General features: G+C 37.7%; 1 protein-coding gene across 8 annotated transcripts in view; it reads right to left on the bottom strand.

Annotated features, from left to right (window-relative positions):
* KALRN (kalirin RhoGEF kinase) overlaps positions 1-21,965 on the bottom strand; it is a 607,994-nt gene that overhangs the window by 149,859 nt on the left and 436,170 nt on the right. For 6 of the 8 annotated variants that reach the window (XM_067473327.1, XM_060774970.2, XM_060774952.2 and 3 more), the window contains exons 23-33: positions 20,088-20,206; positions 17,250-17,316; positions 16,421-16,530; positions 12,997-13,066; positions 11,555-11,644; positions 6,942-7,034; positions 4,677-4,788; positions 3,723-3,913; positions 2,812-2,913; positions 1,609-1,751; positions 78-183 (exon numbers count right to left, since the gene is read on the bottom strand). In XM_067473327.1, coding sequence (XP_067329428.1) covers positions 78-183; positions 1,609-1,751; positions 2,812-2,913; positions 3,723-3,913; positions 4,677-4,788; positions 6,942-7,034; positions 11,555-11,644; positions 12,997-13,066; positions 16,421-16,530; positions 17,250-17,316; positions 20,088-20,206 — 1,203 coding nt within the window. The remainder of the gene's footprint in view (positions 1-77; positions 184-1,608; positions 1,752-2,811; positions 2,914-3,722; positions 3,914-4,676; positions 4,789-6,941; positions 7,035-11,554; positions 11,645-12,996; positions 13,067-16,420; positions 16,531-17,249; positions 17,317-20,087; positions 20,207-21,965) is intronic. The other 2 variants (XM_067473328.1, XM_060774943.2) reach the window with 1 other exon arrangement.

Consider the following 21,965-nt stretch of genomic DNA (forward strand, 5'->3'; position numbering starts at 1 on the left):
TTGTTTGCTGAACCTTTCATGTTTTAAGTTCACACTCCTAAAATTCATAGTGCGACTTTTAAAAGAGTAAATCTTACCTTGTCACTGTCCACTGTATTCTGAGAAGTCCTGGATGCAATTGAAATTGTATCAGGCTGGCTGCTTCCATCTCCTTGGCTGTCAGCATCCTCTCCTCCCTCTCTGCTTGGAAGGAAGAGGAAACTTTCGTCAATGAACTTGTAAACAGCTCAATTAATGTGCAAGGAATTACTTGCACAGCTGAGCACACATGTATTACAATTCAATCAGTAATTTAGAATGATGATGTCACCACTACCATGAGATTAACACATAATAACCATGTTTGCTCTTTGAAATTGGCTATCTTGGGCTTACACAATGACAACAACCTATCTCAAAATAGCTCTGTAATGAGCGTGGCAGGCCAGTGCCCCATACAGTTTGGATTTCTCAGTTAACCAAACCCAGCCATGAAAATTATAGCCCTGGTGTTTTGCAGAACTGATGTCAGTTCCCAGGAATCATTTCGTAGTTCTCACATTTTCAGTGGTTTAAATTAGTCAGCCACCTCAATTTATACATAAAAACAAAAATATGAGCAAATTTTATTATTCTTCCATTTCTTGTACTTGGCAAGAATCTGGATAACTTTTCACCCTTCCCTCCAACTCATTTCTGTGTAAGACACATGTTTGCACAATGATAAATTCAGAAAAACAATTATGCCAAGACCCAGTCTTTTTTCAGTGGGACAAGTGAATCTTCTAAGATCTGCTTGCATTAACTCAATGGAAAGTAATATCAACTGTGTTGTAAGATCCCTGTATCCATAGGCAATATGTTCCTGGCCAAGACCATAATTAAATGTATCTGTGGATATGTCTGAATGCCATTGATTCACCTGATATTCAGTCCCAGCACATCGCAGAGTTGCACTAGGAGATCTAAAGATTCCTGGAGAGGATACCTTGTTAGGTGCTCCAGCATGACTCTATTCTAGTAACTTCTGGGGGAAACATATCATAGAATTGCTTAGAGGACCTAGCAAAGTTTGAAAGAGACCATTTTCTCCTAATGCAGGTAAGTAAAACTAGTCCCACTGTGGTTATGGGGGCCTTATTGTATAGCTCTAAAATGAGAATATCTAGGGAAAGTCCTTTTCTTCTAGAATCACAAATATATGTTTGCCCCATGATTTTTATGTTGTGCTGTCTAACAGGTTTATATTCTGGACCAAATCCAAACTGTTCAAGTATTATCTTATCCTGAAACTTAAAACGTAGTCTACTTTAGGGCCAAAATTATATAATTATTTCTCTCTCACTATGTGGATAGTTAAAATAGTTTTGTTCTTCACTTATACTCTCTTCTCCCCATAAGAAGCAGTGCCTCTCTATGTGAAAAAGCAGGCATTTCCTAAATTTCCCATTCTTCAGTCTTTCCGGCACAAAGGTTTAATCCATTGCGCCACTGGGGGCTCCATTATGAGTAGTGATGTGTCCTGAGGTGGATATGAGGATAGAAAATTGTCCTCCAGATCCACAGAACTTACCCTATCATGCAATGAAGGTATTTAAAAGGACACCTCTTACAAGAAATTGTAATTACCTCTTACTGTTGTTTCTTTGCTTCACTGGGGTTTTAGGGAGTTGTATTGGCTCTTTCAAAGCTCCTTTTAAGTGGATCATCCTTTCCTGTATCACTTCTCTAATATTTTTTATCCATTCTTGTTTTGTTTCAATACTGGATGCCTAAAAAATTGACAAAGCAGATGAAATGATGACATTTCTCACATATGAGCCTACACTTTACTGTTTCACTGCTGTTCTTTTGTCTGTATTAAGGGACTATGGGTAAGCTGGCAACATTTCAGGTGCCAAACATACTTCACCAGCTGCGAGAGAAAGAGCGAGAAAGATAAGTGTTGGATAAATAAAATATATGTACTATGCAAAATACAATATGCCTTGAATTTCTCAAACAAAACATGTATTGTGCATGATCCTTGTTAATATAAAATCAATCAACAAAACCCCCCGGTTTGCTCAATTCGGAGGAAAATCGCTAGAGTCAAGAGAGCAAGTGATAATGGGCAGCAGCTGAAAGGAGAGAGATGGCAAAAAGGATTGTGCCAAATATTGTCTTCTCTTCTGCTAAAAGTAATGAATAGTAAATATACCCCTAGTGTCACATTATTAACACTGCAAACTACTTCATTTTAACCTCATGATCTTTGGGTTTGTACTGAGAAAAAATTGCATTTGATTGTCCATTCATTTTAATATTTATTATTAGAAATTATGTTTTGTCAACATTCATTTGGGCCACTTCAACTATCTCTAGCAATATTTGGCCCGAAGCTTTGAACAACTCCTTCATTGAAAATATTTTTTAAAAATCTGGTGGATTTGTCCAGAGCAACAAGTCCACATTGTGTTTCACATGAATTACTTCAGATTGTACAGGAGCTGAAAGTGATGAATAAGTTTAGCCCTTTGGATACTTCTGCATTGTATGTCTCACATAATTATAATTTCTTGACTCCATCTGTTCCACAAAGTAGATGTGTTACAAACATAAAATCAGTAAATAATAAATTAAATATGTGAACTTTGCAGATATGCTTAAGCAATAAAATGTATAGGATTGTTAATGAGATAGTTTGAATTCTATTGAGAAAGCATCCAAAAATACTATTTCTCAAGACTGAACTGCAAACTGTTTTTATAGTGTGTGACAATATTATATCTGTGTTTAATTATTGCTAAAAACAAATGCACTAAAAATAGAAATAAGAAAAACTGCACTTACTTTCAGCACTGTTTTGTTATCTGAAGAGGGAGTTCGTCCTGACCATAAGGCAAATTTACAAGGATCTCCTTCCACATGTTCAGTCACTCCCAGTTCTGAGGTCTAATGGAAAGGAAAGATAGTTTGGAATTACTTCAAATGTTATGGAACTGAGGTAAAGCACTTAATTCAGCATCTTCATGTATTATTTAATTTCCCACGTGCTTTGCAGAGCAGGTAAAAAAGTAACACAAAATTAGTCATCATGGGTTAGGACCATGCAGCTACTAATTGTTTACTTCTTTGAAACTTGTTGCCAGAGCTTACACATTGATGATTTTGGTTAATGAGGGCACAATGACATTCTATTTCAAAATTTCATCAAGTGAGAACAAAGATTTTTTTTAAATGGTATATGTGCTGGTATGTAATAAATAATGTTTTAGTTAGTTTTAAAGTTAGGCTGTTATGAGTTTTCTGGGCTGTATGGTCATGTTCCAGAAGCATTCTTTCCTTAAGTTTCACCTCACAACCTCTGAGGGTGCCTGCCATACATGTGGGCGAAACGTCAGAAGAGAATGCTTCTGGAGCATGGCCATATAGCTTGGAAAACTCACAGCAACCTAGTGATTCTGGCCATGAAACTTTCAACAACACAGTTTTAAAGTTAATTTTAAATGACATTTTAAAGGCACTTTAATGGATTTTTAAACATTTTAAACAAGTATTTTTTTAAAAAAAACCTAACAAAAGAATGGAAAAGCAAAAATGCAACACGAGGAATCACTAAACTAATTTTGCAATGGCGATGGCAATGATTTATTTTTGTGAGCTTAGAATGAGTTAAAACAGTGAATTTAGTTTGAACAGTAACATCTTCAGCTCTGGCAAAGATCCTAAAGCCCATAAAATATTGATGGAAGCAGACATACCAGCAGTCTATTCTTGTAAACATATTTAGTGTGTCCTGCAGAATCTTTGATCTCTTTGCTGAAAACCAGAGAGATTTCAAAGAGAAACAAGTGCCTTTCACGGCCCTTTCGAATGAGGGACTTGGGATCCCATACTTGGAATGAATCCTGAAGAATCAGCTCTCCTTGAACATCCAAGTTTTCATCAAATCCTAGAAATTAAACAAATTAGCAAAAATATAACAACGAGAAAAACTTATTTAGAGAACGCAAAACAAGGGAAGAGCTTTGAATAGGTTTTTAATCAGGTTTAAATGATTTTAACTGTTTCTTTTTAATACTGTTAACATTTAATTCTATTTTAATGTTTGTATATTTTTAGGTTTTAAATTATATTGCACTTGGTTTTACCATAAGCTGTTAAGTCTCTGTTGTAGAGAAAGCGGGGTATAAATAAACACCACCACCCCATCAAAGTACACATGTGTAACCTTTAGGCTGGACTCCTATTGATGCCAGTATAAAAACAGTAATTATACGTGTTCCCTAGTGCAGCCAATGCTTTTGCAAGCTTTTGCAAGCAAACAGCCCTCTTTGTCTCACTTTTGAATTGGTGGGTAAGGAGCTGTTCGACCATGGTACAATGGCTGAGAACAAAGCTGTAACACAATCAGTTGTGCAACTGTGGGATCCACCCTAACTATGCTGGCATATATTTATGCTGCAGTAAACATGTATAGAAGCTTAATCTTGCTCTATAAATGCCATTTAATTCTTGGCTTCCCTGACCTCCTTGCCAGCTCAAGTCTGACTTGTTAGATCACAAAATAAATAAATAAAAAAAATCTGTTAGATATGGGGATAAGTATTTACAAAGAGCAGCCACCTATCTAGGGAAATACAGAAAATGATTTCCTTTGTTCACCTCTATGGATTTATAAATGTAATAGTGTTGTCCTTTCAAATTCTGTTTACCTTCCAGCATGCTGACATGCATGGCATCATTGGCTTTCTTAGGGACACTGAGCATTACTTCCAAACCATCCTTGAGTTCTCCCTTCCCTTCTTCACAGCATGTTAAAAGTTCCTGAGGACAAATATAAAACAAAGCACAAAGTAGCTCAAAGTAAAACTGCATCCTTATGGGTTTTGCCACTTCCTTCCTTTGAAATACAGCCTACAGATCATAATATTCATTGGTGGTCTTCCACCAAATAGTAACCAGGGCTGAACCTGCTTAGCTTCCAAAATCATATGGGAGTATCCTATTCTGCACTTTAAAATAGATATTCTGACATGTTTTTAAAGCCCAAAACTGCATCAGATTTTTACAGATTTAAAAAATTGGTTAATTTGTTGTAAATTACATTACTTTGGGAATGACAAATCAAGTCTCTTCATTTTCAGATGTGGCATGAACAAAAAACTCAAGCACATCTAACTTTGGTATGTGATTATGTAATTTCAGCTTTACTCGGTGATTCTCTTTGTATGTGTAGAGGCCAGGTATTAGAGAAAGGACCTCTATAGAATCCATGTGATTATGAACACTTTGAGTTTTCCATGTGATTAAGAGAGCAGGCACCCCCTGTCCTTCAATACTTTATCCTTGCTTTGTTTATAGCCATCCAAAATCTGAAGACAAAATATTGAAAAATGCTTTCAAATTTTAATTAATTTAATATAGATTACAACCTCCACAATGGACAAGTTATATATTTGTTTTTATTTGTCTTAACACACACACATGCAATATGACAAGTAATGGAATAAATAAAAACAAATACTGTATATACTCAATGGGATTATTTAATGGAAATAAGTAATTGGCTGATAAAATGTTATTATAAGTGATATAAAATTTTATTATAAGTTAAAAAACAGTGTTTTCAAGTTCTGGTTTCCAACACAGCTCCTTATTCATGATGTATTGGAAATATTACAAATTACCCTAACGTAACCAGAACTGTCTGATTTTGTATCTCATTATATTCTTGAGAAGGAACAATGTTCTAACAGCCTCTTCCAGCCACCGGGAATGAGGATTTTATCTACCAACCAAGGTAATGGTTCAAATAATTTCAGGTTGTGTGTGCAATGGAAAACAGAGGCAGCAATTTGTCTGGAACTTGCAGTTTGGGCATTCTGTGGTGTAGGCATGTCCTGTTGTACAAATATTACCTATCTTTGAACTTGTATCTGTAATCCAGTAATGCCTATTCAACCTATAGATGTGTAAACAACAACATCACAAATATGCAATGCTTTTCCTCCCAAAGGAAATACGCCATGTAAAGGATGCCCTAAATTTCTCAGAGTTGAGCAAAACAATGTTTTTTTGATCAAAGCTTCTTGTTGTGTCACTCTTATTGCCCCAATAAAGTGAAAGGTAAAAGCAGATACCAGCAGTGAAAAGAATGGTAAAGCAAATGTTTATTTATCATTGCTGTTCAAATGGCTTTTTAGCATGTTGATATTATCATGATAATACTTCTGGATATTACTATCCACATATGAATTCATAACCAAAAATTGAGGGCCCATCTACATGGATCATATGGGCTGACAAAGAGGTGAATGGACTCCGTGGCAACCACAAGATTCACAGGATCCATTTGCCATAATGCAGGAGAGGGTTGCTTAACAATTACTGTGTTTTACCTGGGGACTCAAATGCATGAATTACACCTAAGCATGTTGTATTTTAGGTGCACAGATTGTATTTGGACATCACATCTCTACATGAATGTTAATAAATGGAAAAACATGCTGAAATGATACAACTTAATAATTCATCATGAGTGGTCATTGATAGTTCTGTCAGTTGGACAGTTGACCATTCCAGGTAATAGTTCAAACTTTTAAAATAATTAAACTTATTATGGAGATAGAGAAAATATTAATGCTCAAACTAAATCTCAAAGTAGACCATCCCTTCCACTGACATCAGAGCTATTACCCAGTGCTGGTCCTCATCCCTCAAGCTTAAACAATTTACTAATTAAATCATAGTCTACACCAACACTACAATGACCATAAAACATAAAACCAAATGCTAGAACTATTGCTGATAGCTTTAGATAGACAGGAGTGATAAAAGAGACAGGAAAGAGAGGGAGGGTGGTTCAAGTGGGGACCATATTTGTCAAGAAAAAAGTAGTAGCAGGGTCCAGAAAATGGTCTGCTGGAAATTAATGTTTTTCTTACCTAAATACTAGCATAAGAATAATAAAAACATACCTTCAATAGAAGTTGATACTTGGTAATCCTCTGGACAGGTTTGATTAAATATGAGGAAATAGAGTTTGCCAGACCGTGCCTTTGTTGAATTTCCTTTAAAAAGGTTAAAAGAAAACCAAGACGCAGTAAAAAGATATCAAGAAATTGCAATGAAAAATTTCTAGATTGTTTTTAAATTTCAAAATTGGCAACACATAATCACTTTGAGTTATAAAGTAGCCAGTTCTTTGGAGCAAGTCATTATTACCATGTAGTTTCTCGAAGACAACATTATACCATGCCAAACATTTCAACCTCCTTTGTGGCCGTTTATAGAGAAAAGATCTATGCAAACATACCAATTAAGGTTTCCTTGAAGTAGAAATGACATTTTTTTTATATTTATATACATTTTAATAATATAATTTAACTCTGCCAATTTCTGGATGGTAATTCAACATTTTTGTAATTCTTGCTGTTTTAGTGGGTTTATAAAAGTTAGCACTATCACAGTTGGATTTAGGCCAAATATGTTTTTTGTCTGTATTTTATCTACATAGCTAAGTGCATTGACAGAGACACTGATCAGTACTTAGTAAAAGAGCACAGGAACCATAAAAGACAACATGTGTGTTGCCCTCTCCCCTCCGATTTCAGTCAAAATATTTCCTCCTCTAAAAACAGTAGCTAAGGCCCACTAGAAAAAATGGAAAGGAGGCAACACTAATTTCTGAAGGGACTTAAGGCAGTCTCAAGGAATAGCAAAGTCCTTCTTCTACATACGTAGCGTAATGAAATCTAGGATGCCTGGCAGATGAGTATGTGACTTTGACACTTTGCTCATTTTTTAACTTTTCCACATGAAAGTATAAAAACACATACAACCTGTCACGGTTCCATTTAGTATACAAATATGACCCCTGTAGTCACAATTTAATGTACCCTACATCTGACAAAACAGAAATTTACTAGGTCCTCAAGGCAATTTTATGTTATGGACATTATCCTAGATTTATTTTGGAGGACCTAGCAAATTTATAGAGAAGATATCTTTCCGGGAATTTTTTTATTGTTCCTCTAGTTCAACTCTATGGTAACTTCTAGCAGAAATCATTCATTTCAATTAGATTTGCTATTATCTGGTTTTCTGTTTCCATGATAAGTTAAGGAATGTATCCCCTGCAGATATGGGAATCTTAGTATCCTTCCACACAGCTATATAACTCAGAATATCAAGGCAGAAAATCCCACAATTTGAACTGGATTATCTGAGTCCACACTGCCATATATTCCAATTATTTATTTTATGTGTGGAAGGGGTCTTATTTAATTCCTTCATCTTCCTGTTATAGGAAATGTAAAGTTGGTAGGTTCAGTAAGAATAGTAAGCACTGTTCTCATAAAGAAGATGTGGGTCTGCAATGTGGACTTTACTGTTCTGGTTCTTTGAGAAAGTGAGAAGTAGCAGGCAGGACCTTGCTACATGACAGGACAGATGCCGAGCAAAAGCAGTTGGCTGTGCTCCAGGTGGGATCATGGTTCAGCAATAAGGGGAATGATTTACAGTTCTGTCCATGACTGACTCACACTTGCACAAGCAGTTCAGATTACTACAGTAATATGCATGAAAAGTAGCATATAGATTGGAATTTATGATAATCTTATATGTATAGTTTTTTTTCCACTATAATCAATCCTGGGGAAATGCTTCCCAGCACACACACACATTAAAATGATATTATATAATGAAAGAGTCACCTTTAATGTCCAAACCTACACACACTGGTTTTCACATGTGCGTCCTATACATTTTATTTGGTTACTAAGTATGCAATGTTTTTCCTGAAGCACTTCAGCTCAGTAATATTTAAAACACAGACCAACGTATGTTCATAGCTTTAAAATATTCAAAACCAAGTTCTTTCTATGCTGGAACAGGGCTGCAAGTGTACTGGCCCCAATTAGTCCAGATTTTCCCTACTTTTTTCCTTTATTGTACAGAATGGTATTCCATGCCCCTATATAGGGAAAACAGATCCTAGTTTTTAAGTGCATGAAGTAGGAAACAATTACATTCCGGTCTGGAATAAATTCTGGTCTATTATCTATTATCAGGAATTGCTGGTTTGTCTCTTCTAGTTCTTCTGGGGGTTACTCATGGAGGTACTGGAAGAAAATGTAGTTACAGCTGGATTTTGACGGCAACTTTAGTGCTGTCAGTATGCTATTAAAAAGTAAATTCAGTTTAAAGTTAGGAGGCAAAAAACCTGCCTTTGATGTCCACAAGACAATTAATCTGTCTACGACTTTCTACTCCCACACCTTCTCTTTTGCAAAACACAATTCAAGAGATGCCAAACCAAGCCAAGAGTACTTTGCAAACATTTTACAAGACTTGAGTGACTTTATTAGGAGGGAGCAGTACACAGTACAGCCAAATTAAAGGAGTTTAACCCTCAAAATGGAAAGAAGCCCAGCTTCCTTTCTTCCAGTTGCTTTTTAAGACAAAAAGGATTTGCTACCTTATCAGGTTTTAAAAAATATTCTGTTTGCAAAACATAAATGGGCTGAAATGTTAACTTCTTGGCATTAACTAATATCAAAAGATTTCCAACCCATATATCACAGCTGGGCTGTAAAAGCTTAGCCAGGCAAATACTTTTTAATCTGTGTCAACACCCCGTTAAACATGCAAATCTGCTGAAATGTTTTATCCTTTCTGGAAGATTTTGAGCAGGCTGGAATGCCACCTGCTGGTTACTGGATTTAATTGTCATACATAATTTCACCAAGGGGAGAAAGATAATTCGAAAAGAGACTCCTGTGAAAATCCTGTTCAATTAAAACTAATAATACTCTCTTTATCTGTCTTTTAAAAACACTTGAAAAGCTGTGCACACTGAATTGAATACAGAACTTAAAATAAATGCAATATAATGAAGCACGGTATATAAGGCTATCCCATGGAATCAGGAAAGAGAAGCTCATGGGCTGCATGTGCCCCATGTGTTTTGTGCTCTCCAAGCCAGCCAGCCAGACCCAAGAGCTCAGAAATAAAAATGGATTAAAACAAGGTAAAATCATCAGAAATGATGCAAAGACACCTCAAAGCAGTTTTATCAGCTTTATTCCCCACAGTTGGGAATAGCCTGAAGACAAACCCAGAAGTACCAGAAGGGTGTTGTCTCAAAACTGACCCTCATTTCTCTTTCAGTGGTCCATCTCTTGTTTACTGGTTACATCGAGATAGTTGTTGGAAGGTGGTACTGTGCAGTAAGAAAGACTATTCTGCTTCCAATCTCTAATCTCTGAACACTGCTCTTGATTCAGAGCAGAAGGAGATTGGCTCTTTCATATAGTCAATGAGGAAACTGGAAGGGGAGGGTGAGACAGTTTTCATCAGGTAAACAGTGCTGGGGGAAGAACAGGTTGCTTATCTGTACCAGTGGTTCTTAAGATAGTTATCTATGAACTCTCACATATGGGTTAGTCTGTGCCTGCATGGCAACTGTAAGAACTGTAGTGATCTGAAAAGCATATCTGAGCAGAAGCCGCATAGACATACTATGGCAATTCCTAGCAGAGTGCATGTTGGCAAATCCCTCTGAAATGCCTTGACTGATAGATTGGGGGGGGGGGGGTACCAGTGGGGGGACTTGAGGTTATTGAAATTGCTGGGAGGTAGACCAAAAGGGAAGAGAGTGATAGCCCCAAGAAGAAAGAATGGGTTCGACCTACAAAACAGGTAGGGGGAATGGCATCCAAATGGAGGAAGGATAAGGGGCATTGAATGGATGGGTTGTAGGGACCAAACTGCTAGGCCAAGAGTCTGAGTAAATTTGGCAGCATTTTTGGCATTCCTTCTGTATGAGTAAATTTGGCTGGGTGCAAACCAGGGTTATCAAGATTTGTGGTGGAAATCCCCAGAGTCATGTGCATGAGGAGTCAGTCAGGAAGGAGCTTCGGCTTAGAGACATTTTTCAGCTCTGGAAAGTTCTCACAGTTCCTATGAAGGTACAGAACAACCTATATGTGTGAATCATAGAGATCATGAAGGGGTTAACTCTTCTCTCACAACAATGCAGTTCCAGTCTGAAATATAGTTGGAACTTGGTTGAAGGACTCCCAAATGCCTCGTCTAGGGTTGTCCACAAAATGGTACAGATTAAGCAAAAGTGTATTCTATTGTTCTCCGAATAGTGTCAAAAACAGGGGAGGGGGTGCTAATAACATGTAAGTCTTATTTGAATAATGCAGGTAGCACAATTATTTTTTATTGATAAGGCTGATATTGTTGCCCTCACAGTTCCACAATGAAATTTGAGGATGCATCTACATTGTAGAATTAAAGCATTTTGACATCACATTAACTGCCTCGGCTCAATGATATGGAATCCTGGGATTTACAGATTGATGAGGCATCTGTGGAAAGGTCTGCCACAATGGCTGTCTAGTGTAGATGATTTGATAAAGGGGGAAAAACCCACAAAACTGCTAGATGAGATCTCTGCTGAAAGATTTAAAACTATAGAGTCAGAGAGAGAATGAGACAGAGGGAGAGAAGAGAGACTGAGAAACAAAACTGCAGTACAAATCACTGCCTGATCCAACCAGGAAGATGAGTTATTACTTACATCAAAGAACGTTCCCGCATGCTCTAGGATCAGTTGGCTGGAATCAGGCTTGTTTTTGCAGTAGGTAACATACATCTGAAATTTATCCGCCTATGAAAATAAATATCAAGTGTGGGTGGATGGTAGGGACAAGATGTTTATATAATTTTCCATTGAACTTCCAAAGAACAAATACGTATTTCTAAGAATACCACTGATTAAAGGAACAAAGAAAAGTACAAGATATGCTGAATAGGAGAATACTGTAGGAAAACTACAGCTAACTTTCACTGTAGATGATTTTTCTACATAACTCAAAATGTGTCTGCCTCTCAATACATTCTACTCATAAGGCAATTCTACCCATTGACATTTCAAATATTTTAAAACATCCCTTTTTGCCACTGAAATACAGTTTGCACAACAGCTACAATTAGGTTGTCAGAAATAGTCATGTCAGGAGCTAGTGTTTTCCAAAAGTCTAAACATAAATGGACAGATTGCTTAGCTGTAGCTGTGGGTTTGCAAGTTTTCCTATGTGAACTCACATTTACTGGGCATCTTGTACCTGTGCAGCTAAAACTGGAAGGAAACTTCAAGAGTCAGTTAATACTTTCAGCGAGAATCTCGCCCACTCCCTCTTGTGTTGAATACTAGTCCCTTCCTGCCCAATGTCATCAGTTTATTTTCATCGACCACACTAGAAGCATTGTAGGCAACATGCTCCATACGAATAGAGGAGTTTCACTTATGAATACAGTAAGATCTGTGGGGAATATGTTCCTAGTTGGACCACATAAAACCAATGCCTGACATGGGCAAGATTAATGAAATGACCAAACAGGCACAGAATGGCTTGTAAATGTATTTTACAAAAACTACAAAGAAGACTTTATACTAAACACTGATATAATTCTCATCCTGCCTCAGACTTGCACTTAGGTCACAGCAGCTTTTTAATTACAGAACCCAGTATCTATTAGCAAATATATAATGAGATTTTAAAATTTTACAATATGTTTTTCTACATCAGGGATGGTAATAGTGTAGCCTCCAGATATGGTTGGAGTAAGATTCTCCACAACTGGCTTTGTTGCTGGAGTTCTACAACACCTGGAGGGCAAAATCTGGTTAATTAAAGGGACAAAGTAACATGGAACTGGTTAATGAAAGGAACAAGAGACTAGAAAGAATCACTTTGTATCTATAGCTCCACTTAACAGCATCAGCCATTGACAAAAGCTGGATGTTTTATGATAAGTTGCAAGTTATCAGTTGCAGTCATTGAATTTTATGGTTGTTGTTAGTCAATGCAGAATATCTTCCATAAACAAGTCCATTTTTCATAAAAGAACTACTTAAAATTACATAGTTCATTGCCTTAGCCAGGATAAAACTGCTGAGTCTCTATTACAAGTGCTTGACATCAATTAATAAAACAGTACTATGTTAAGTCTCATTACCCAGGTGACAAAGCAATGACCCACGTCTTCAGGGAGCTGTTCATATTTTTCTAGTTCTTTCAGAAAAATGCTGAAAACATAAGAGACAGAAGCCAGTTAGAATATGCTTTGGCCTTACTTCACTTTTGCCAATCTACAGATTTTCTCTTTTTTAAAAACTTTAACATAGAAATTATATGTAAAATCACAAAAATCTACACATCTGCATAATATCCACCACTATTAAGTGATCATTAAAAAAATAACTAAACAGAAAGGGAAATAAAACAAACAAACACAGAGAAACAGATTTTCAAATAACGAAGTCCTAATGCATATTTATATCAATGATAAACTTCTTTTGAACCAATCTTGTTAAGAAATTCCTGTGACAGGCACACTTTAGTATCATCATAGGTTGAACATAATTTGAGGGCCAACAACAGAAAAATAACCTGAGTCTCTTTGAAATCCTGTTAGTCTCAATGAGGTTTGAAATCCTGTTAGTCTCAATGAGGTCTTATCTACATGAGACTTAAACACATTTATTTATTTATTTATTTATTTACTTTACTTGTATACCGCAGTTTCTCAGCCTAACAGGCGACTCAACGCGGTTTACAACAAGGATAAAAATCAAACAGTGATATACAATTTAAAACCCTAATAACATGGTATACAATATTGACACAACAATAACAACCCAATACATCTCATAACTAGAGTCGTGATCCAATTCGTCGTCCATTTTTCCATTCCTGTATCATAACATTCATTGCACTGTTGATCCGAATGCCCGTTCAAACATCCAAGTTTTTAATCTTCTTTGAAACGCCATTAGCGAGGGGGCTGATCTAACCTCCATGGGAAGGGCATTCCATAGCCGAGGGGCCACCACAGAAAAGGCCCTGTCTCTCGTCCCCGCCAGCCGCACCTGTGAAGCAGGTGGGATGGAGAGCAGGGCCTCCCCAGAAGATCTTAGGGTCCTGGCGGGCTGATAGGCAGAAATACGTTCGGATAGGTAGCTTGGGCCAGAACCGTTTAGGGCTTTATAGGCCAACACCAGCACTTTGAATTGGGCTCGGTAGCAAATCGGCAGCCAATGGAGCTGGTGCAGCAAAGGAGTTGTATGCTCCCTGCGCTCTGCTCCTGTTAGTATCATGGCTGCCGAGCGTTGGACTAATTGAAGCTTCCGAGCCGTCTTCAAAGGCAACCCCACGTAGAGAGCATTGCAGTAGTCTAAACGGGATGTAACCAGAGCGTGGACTACCGTGGCCAAGTCAGACTTCCCAAGGTACGGGCGCAGTTGGCGCACAAGTTTTAACTTGTATGGGAAAACACATGTATGGGAAAACACCCCTAACTCGCTTTAATAAAAAAAGGAGTCCTCAAATTCACTTCCAATTTGTAATTAAATTATATAAAAGATATGCAGAGTCTGGTATTCCATTTATCTTATAAAAATACAGATTTGAAGGAACTCTGCTCACATTAAGCCGAGATGAGATACTGAGATCTCATTATTCGGCCTGCGTAGTGGAGCACCATCACAAGACAATTACATGTATGAGCTGCAACATCTATCTAGCATTGCCATATCAATCTCTCTGTCATATAGAACAGTGTGTCTCAAACTGTGCTCCTCCAGGTGTTTTGGACTTCAGTTCTCAGATATCCCAGCCAGCTTACCAGCTGTTAGAAATTGGGGGAGCTGGTCCAAAACATCTGGAAGAGCACCATTTGAGAAACGATGTAGATAGTAAGCTTCTGTGGCAACAATAAATACTCCTGGAGTTTATATCATTGTTTATTCAGTCAGTCACTTCTGACTCTTCATGACCTCATGGACCAGCCCACGCCAGAGCTTCCTATCAGCCGTCACCACCCCCAGCTCCTTCAAGGTCAAGCCAGTCACTTCAAGGATGCCATCCATCCATCTTGCCCTTGGTAGGCCCCTCTTCCTTTTTCCTTCCATTTTCCCTAGCATAATTATCTCCTCTAAGCTTTCTTGTCTTCTCATTATGTGGCCTCTAATACTTCATCTGTGCCTCTAATATCCTTCCCTCCAATGAGCAGATGGGCTTTATTTCCTGAAGTATGGACTGGTTGGATCTTCTCACAATCCAAGGCACTCTCAGAACTTTCCTCCAACACCACAGTTCAAAAGCATCTATCTTCCTTTGCTCAGCCTTCCTTATGGTCCAGCTCTCACATCTGTAGGTTACTACAGGGAATACCATTGCTTTAACTATGTGGATCTTCATTGCCAGTGTGATGTCTTTACTCCTCACTATTTTATTGAGATTGGTCATTGGAGTTTCTATTACTGATGTGGAAACCCCTGACTCAAGTGGAAGGATCCACATAACAAATCACAGTAGAAATTATACGTGTCTTTGTGTGTTTGAAATGTCACTAGAAAAAAAGGTGCCTCCACCCTGTATTAGGTAGGCCCTGCCAAATATGGCCAACTACAGTCAATGGCACTATTACAATTATTACAATTATTTTGTTTTACATAATTTAACTTTCATCCTGTCTCTACATTTTAAAAATAGTTTTTAAGGCAGTGGATAGACTTGACAATAAAACCATTAAAATGACCATATTGCAAGCTCAATAATCAATAAAACTCATTAAAAGGCCCTCACATCCACTCTGAAATCAACACACACAAGTGGACCTCCAAGACAGAGATTTAAAGAACACTTGCAAATTTTCTTGCCTTGGAATGAAAAAAGAACATCTTGACACATGAAGACATGCTGTTCAAAAAAATAAAGACTCCTTGTGAATGCCATAACATTTTTGTTTGCATTTGGGGATTTTTTTGTGGGAAACATCATTGACATCCAAAGCATTATTTTTGGGCAGATGCCAACTTTTTGCACAAAGAAAAAACTTGTCAGAACTTCTGAAGTTTTTTGAGTGTAAGAAGAAAATAAGCAAAAATTTGCATGCCTTTTTGACAGCCTATGGTACTCAAAAGGTGCCTTTTCAGAAGACTTTGCTACATGGTTGTAAAGGTAAAGGTCATGTGGCCAGGATGACTGCATGGAGCACAGTTGCTTTCCCACCAAGATGGCATCTATTGATCTACTCACATTTGCATGTTTTCAAACTGCTAAGTTGGCAGAAGCTGGGCATAACAGCCGGAGCTCACCCTGTTCCCTGGATTCAAACCGCCAACCTTTTGGTCAGCAAGTTCAGCAGCTCAGCAATTTAACCTGCTGCACCACCAGGGGGCCCTTCTTACTATATGGACAAGATAGGAAATCCGTTTGGCAATCACCTCCATGGTGTTTAGGACTTTAAAAGCAATAGTTTAAGTTGTACCCAGAAAGGATGGACAAAATATAGATTATAATATGTTCTAGTACACGTGATATGGCCAAAGAGAACATGCTATAAGGGGACTTTTCTTTCAGTAATAACAAATACATACTTATTATGAAAGTCGTAGATTTCCTGGATGTTGCCAAATATTATGTGCTCTTTGTTAAGAATCCCTGGTGGTATCTCCTCGACTCCACTTGTCATTTCCCAAAGATAGGTCTAGAAGACAACAGCAGTTCTTAAACACAGAAAAGAAGTACATAGCAGATAGATCTTTTCTTGCTAGAGGCACAGAATTGCTGAAAAAATATGTGGTTCTAATAATCAATCCACAATTTTTTTACAGGTTGCAGCTATTTCAGGTGACACAAAAAATAACAGTGAAAGCTAAAGTGCAGACAGTTTTGAGGTAAAGGGTTTTTGTGCTTTACATGCAAACCTTTTCCTGAGTACCAGTCTGACTGTTAATTTTTCCCCTGTCACTCACACAAACTATTGCACTGTATATCTTTAGAAAATGGCAACCTGTCAGTCCTGAACACATCAACTGCACCCACAGTCACATCATTCCACTTATCTAGAAAATAAGAAGTTTTCACAGATACAGACTTGCGATATGCAGACAGCGTGAACCTCCCATCTCATGTGAAAAGCAATGAGAGCAGCCTGAAGAGGACTGTGAATCTCAATGTGGGACTCATCTGCTATAAGCAATCTGAGCAGCTGGAACCATCCTACCACCATTAAGGTTAAAGACAATAACAGGGTCTCTTTCAAGTATTTGATATCCACACCAAATCTGATTATATTATCACAAGCAGAGCTTGGAAAAGTAATTCTGGCTATGTGATTCTGAAATAATTGTTTCAAAATTCTGAGATTTTATGAAAATACCTCAGTCACCTTAGATAAACATGCTTGCCTTAGTTGCAACATACCTCTAAACATTCGTGCAAATCCCTGACATAGGCCTTCTCTGTTTGAAGCAGTTCAGCCATGATGAATCTGGAAGTAGAAAAGCTTATGAATAATTTTTAGTACAACAATTACTCACAATCATAGTGTACAAGCCACAGAGAGAATTTTATGATGTTGTCCCTTCACTTAAAAGGGAGCTCTTTGACCCAGCAAGGCCTTCTTTATAAGAGAACAGTAATGTTAACATTTTGTCTTTTCCTTTTGAAGCTCTGCATACCTTCCAAAATCTGTGCCACCAGTTCAAGGGACCTTCTGAATCAGCATGGAATAAAGCTGGCTACTACAGGATAAAGGTGGGTTTTTTTAATGCTTACCTCACTAATTCCAACAAAGGCGTCACTGAAGGCTTCCTGAGCTTTCATCTAACCAGGCAATTTTTTTTGCCTTGGGGCCACATTGTGGGCCTGACCGAGAAGGTTGGGCTGGTAGAGAGACGGCCTGTGAGAGGGTGGGACTGGATGGAGGCAGGTGACTCTCAGGTTGTCCTCCTGGCATAAAGATGGGGCTGCTCGGCCCATCCTTATGCTGGGAGGAAAACTAGGCATAGGGCAACTGCCCCAATCCTCCTCCCCAATCCTCCTTTCCCAATCTTCAGGTTGTCCTCCAGAGTGCTCCTGAGGGCTCTTGGCTATGTATCTATTCTGATTTACATATAAATTCAACTTAAGAATAAACCTACATAACTTATTTTGTTTGTAACTTGGGGACTGCCTATACTGGAGGTTTTTCAGATCAGTGATGATATTAATATAAGGTAGACCTGAGCTGACACAACAGTGGAAACATCAGTTACTACTTTGAATAAAGGAAACAAGTTCAAAGGGCAGGTTGATTTGATTTAAAGTCTGTTACCTCAACCAGAATTCTCTTGTTGTGGTAAATGAAAGACTTGTGGAGATTAACTATGTAAGACTAGCATCTAGTAGCAAAAAGAAAACAAAAAGCAAAAGCTCCCAGCAGACAAAAGTGACTACTAGATTCAAGACGGAAGCAACGAAAGGAAGGAAAGGGTCACTGGAATTGTCCTAAAAATGAACAGGCATATAACAGGAAGTGTTGGAGGAATTGAGATTGATCAGATTGGAAATGTCAGAAACAGGAGATGATTTACAACAGGAATTAAAACAGGAATTTAGAAAAGAATTTAAGGAAGATTGACAATCACTGGGAAAAATGACAAATTGAAACAAATAAATGAAAAAGTGCAAACTTCACAAGAAAAAAATGGAAAAGATGGACAGAGAAAGGGGTTTGGACTAAAAACGGGGGGGGGGGGGGGGGAGGAGGATAATTTTGCCTGAGATTGTGATTAACTGTAGAGCAAATCAATGAGTATCCAAAGGGAAGAGTGGTTGAGGTGTGGGAAGGAAAAACAGTCCCAACAGATGACTACCCAGTCTCTGTTGAAAAACTCCCAAAGAAGGAGACACTCATCTTGATTAGAGAAAGATCACTTATGTTATTCTTAATGGACTGAAAACCCCTGATTGACTTTTTGCAAGAAATAGAAAAGAAAGGATAAACAATGATGTACTAACTGTGGATTTTGACTGTTTGTTAAGACAGCATAATCAGAAGAATCATATGTGGTAGTTTTTAGCTGAATAGGTAAGACATATTGCCAAGGTTCATAACCACTACAAATAAAGTTGAATGTCATTATTCTATTAATATTATCTTCCTGTGTATCTCAAGCACTTCTTGAGATACTTTGTTCCCCTCTTCTATTTATTAGTTAATTGTTTCTCTTTTTAATGGTTGCAGTTGTCAGTGTATTTGGAAATTGTAATGAAAATATATATTAAAAGAAAAGTAAATGTAAAAATAAGATAAATACTTGCAGAAGAATGCCAGATACTTGGCAACATAAATATTTCTTAATATTTTTCCTTCCCCCATTCTGCAATGGTTCAAACATCAGTTATTTTATATTTTTTCCTGTAATATGAGAACCAATTTAGAACAAATATTATGGTACTTTACATCTGATCTTTTATGTTCAAGCTATCTCAACATGACTATATAATTTACATAATATTTGCATGATTCTATAAACTGTAAAATTTCTGGAACCAAGAATAAATGGAAATGCTGGTAATCTTACTGAGGTTATATAAACACAGTTTTTATCTTGATAAATACAATGAATAAATATTTAGTCATTCACATCAGAAAGAACAACCACTTGTATTACATTCTGTCATAATGTAGTTTGTGTATAATGCTTTTTCATGTTCCATTGAGGGCAACCATACAATTCTGTTCAGCCTTTCAGGGATTCAGGCAGCAATAAGAAGCAAGCTCCATGAGATTTCTGTATTTCAATATGAAAAGTGATAAAGGAATTTTACCCCAGATAAGGTTGCCACAGTAGAAAAAAGACAACAAGAGGATTCCTTGCAAGGCAAATAGGGAACAACGAGAACAAGATATCATGGTTTATGTTTATGTCTAAAGAAAATGTTTAGTTGAAGATCCTGTCTGATCAGATATATTTTTCAAACAAGTCACAAACCATGGTCAAAGAAAACATAGTTACATTCTTTAGCAAGCTGCAAGAATACAACTATATTCCAATTAATAAGGAATGGGCTCATTCCAGACTCTTGCAACTGTTCCATTACACATATCTTATTTTCCATAAATTCTGTTTTCTTTCCATGCTACATTCAATATTAATGTACAGGACATCCTACTTGCCTTACAAGGGGTTCAGATTGCCAAGTTTCTAAGATGAAATTACTGCTGTTTTCCATTCATGTGTCATGCTACTGAGACACCCTCATCTCACCACTTACTCTTTCTTTCTGGCTGACTTCCTTTTCTCTTCATTAGCCTCATGATTGGCATCCCGTAGCTTCACCTCACGATCTGACAGACTTGCTGGAATGATGTCTAATTCTAGATCCTTGTTATCCTGGAAAAAATATGTGACTTGGGTTTTAAACACATTTCCACACCTGGTAAAAGTCAACACATACAAAGTGATGGAAATGAAAGGAATAACAATAGCACTGGAAGAAAAAGTAGTGAAGTAAAAGCTACTGATATGAATATTATGGAGGAATAAAGAACAATTTAATCTATACAGTTATTCATGACTACCAGAGAACACACCTATGGTGCATCTACCCTGCAGAAATAATGCAATTTGGCACCATTTAAATTGTCATGGCTCAACCTTATGGAATCATGGGATTTGTAATTTCACAGTTGTTATTAAAAAAACAAAGCCAGTGGACTTGATAGGATCCCTGTTGAAATCATTAAAGATGGTGGAGCTGAGCTGACACAACAACTTCACGAGCTCACTGTAAAACTGAGGGAGACTGAGAAGATCCCGGCAGACTTAAAGAGTGCCACTACCATCACCCTTTTCAAAAATGGGGAAAGAACAGGCTGTGGAAACTATCACAGTATCTCCCGTGTAACCTCTGCTAGGAAAATCTTTGCAAGAATCTTTGCAAGCTGACTTCTATCTATCTCAGAAAACATCCTCCCAGAATCCCTGAATGGCTCCCAGCCCTCTAGAGAAGCAGTTGATATGATCTTCACTGCATGACAGCTCCAAGATAAATGTAAGGAACAAAATCAACCTCTGTACATGACATTCACTGACATTGAAAAGACATTTGATACAGTGAATTGCAATGCTCTCTGGACCATGCCCTGATAAATTTGTGAACATCCTGCGGCTCCTCCATGATGACATGACAGCAACAGTTTTGGACAGCAATGGCTGCCAAAATGAACAATTTAAGGTGGCATCAGGTGTCAAAACAGGGATGTGTTATTGCCCCAACCTTATTTTCCATCTTCATAGCTACGATTTTGCACATTGTTGATGTCTAATAGCGCATTTCCATGCTGGTGGGAAGCTTCCCATCAACAATGTGCAACCTCGGCAAGCTGAAAGCCAAAACCAATGTCTCTTATAGAACTCCAATATGCTGATGATAATGTAGTCTATGCCCAACACCTTAGCAGAAGTATGTGAAAAGCTTGGCCTCTCACTGAACATCAAGAAAACCAAAGTGCTCTACCAGCAGGCACCAATCCCTCTGCAATGGCACAAATGTGAAAATATTGACAATTTCTGCTACCTTGGAAGCCACCCCTACACAAAAGCCAACATCAATACTGAAATACAACACCCTGTCTGCGCTCTGCAAGTGCAGCATTTTTTTTTTAATGAAGCAGAAAGTGTTTGAGGACCAGGACACTTGCAGGGATACCAAGATGCTTGTTTATAAAGCTATTGTCTTCCAAACTCTGTTATACGCATACGAAACGTGGACTGTCTACAGATGTCACACTTGACTTCTGGAATGATTCTATCAGCATTTCCTCCAAAAAAAAAGTATCCTGCAAATATCTTGGGAAGACAGGTGGACAAATGTCAGCATTCTGGAAGAAGCAAAGACCACCACTTCACTGGCCACATTGTTCAAATCCCTGATCACCGTCTCCCAAAACTCAAGCTCAAGAATGGAAAACAGAATGTCAGTGGACAGCAAAAGAGATTTAAAGATGGGCTTAAAGCTAGCCTTAAAAACTGTAGCATAGACACCAAGAACTGGAAAGCTCTGGCCTTCGAGCATTCTATCTTGGGGTTAGCTGTTACAAGGAGTGCTGTGGAATTCAAAGAGGCACGAATGGAGGGCAAAAGGGAGAAA

This window comes from Anolis sagrei, chromosome 1 (assembly GCF_037176765.1).
Source record: "Anolis sagrei isolate rAnoSag1 chromosome 1, rAnoSag1.mat, whole genome shotgun sequence".
Classification (NCBI taxonomy): Eukaryota; Metazoa; Chordata; class Lepidosauria; order Squamata; family Dactyloidae; genus Anolis; species Anolis sagrei.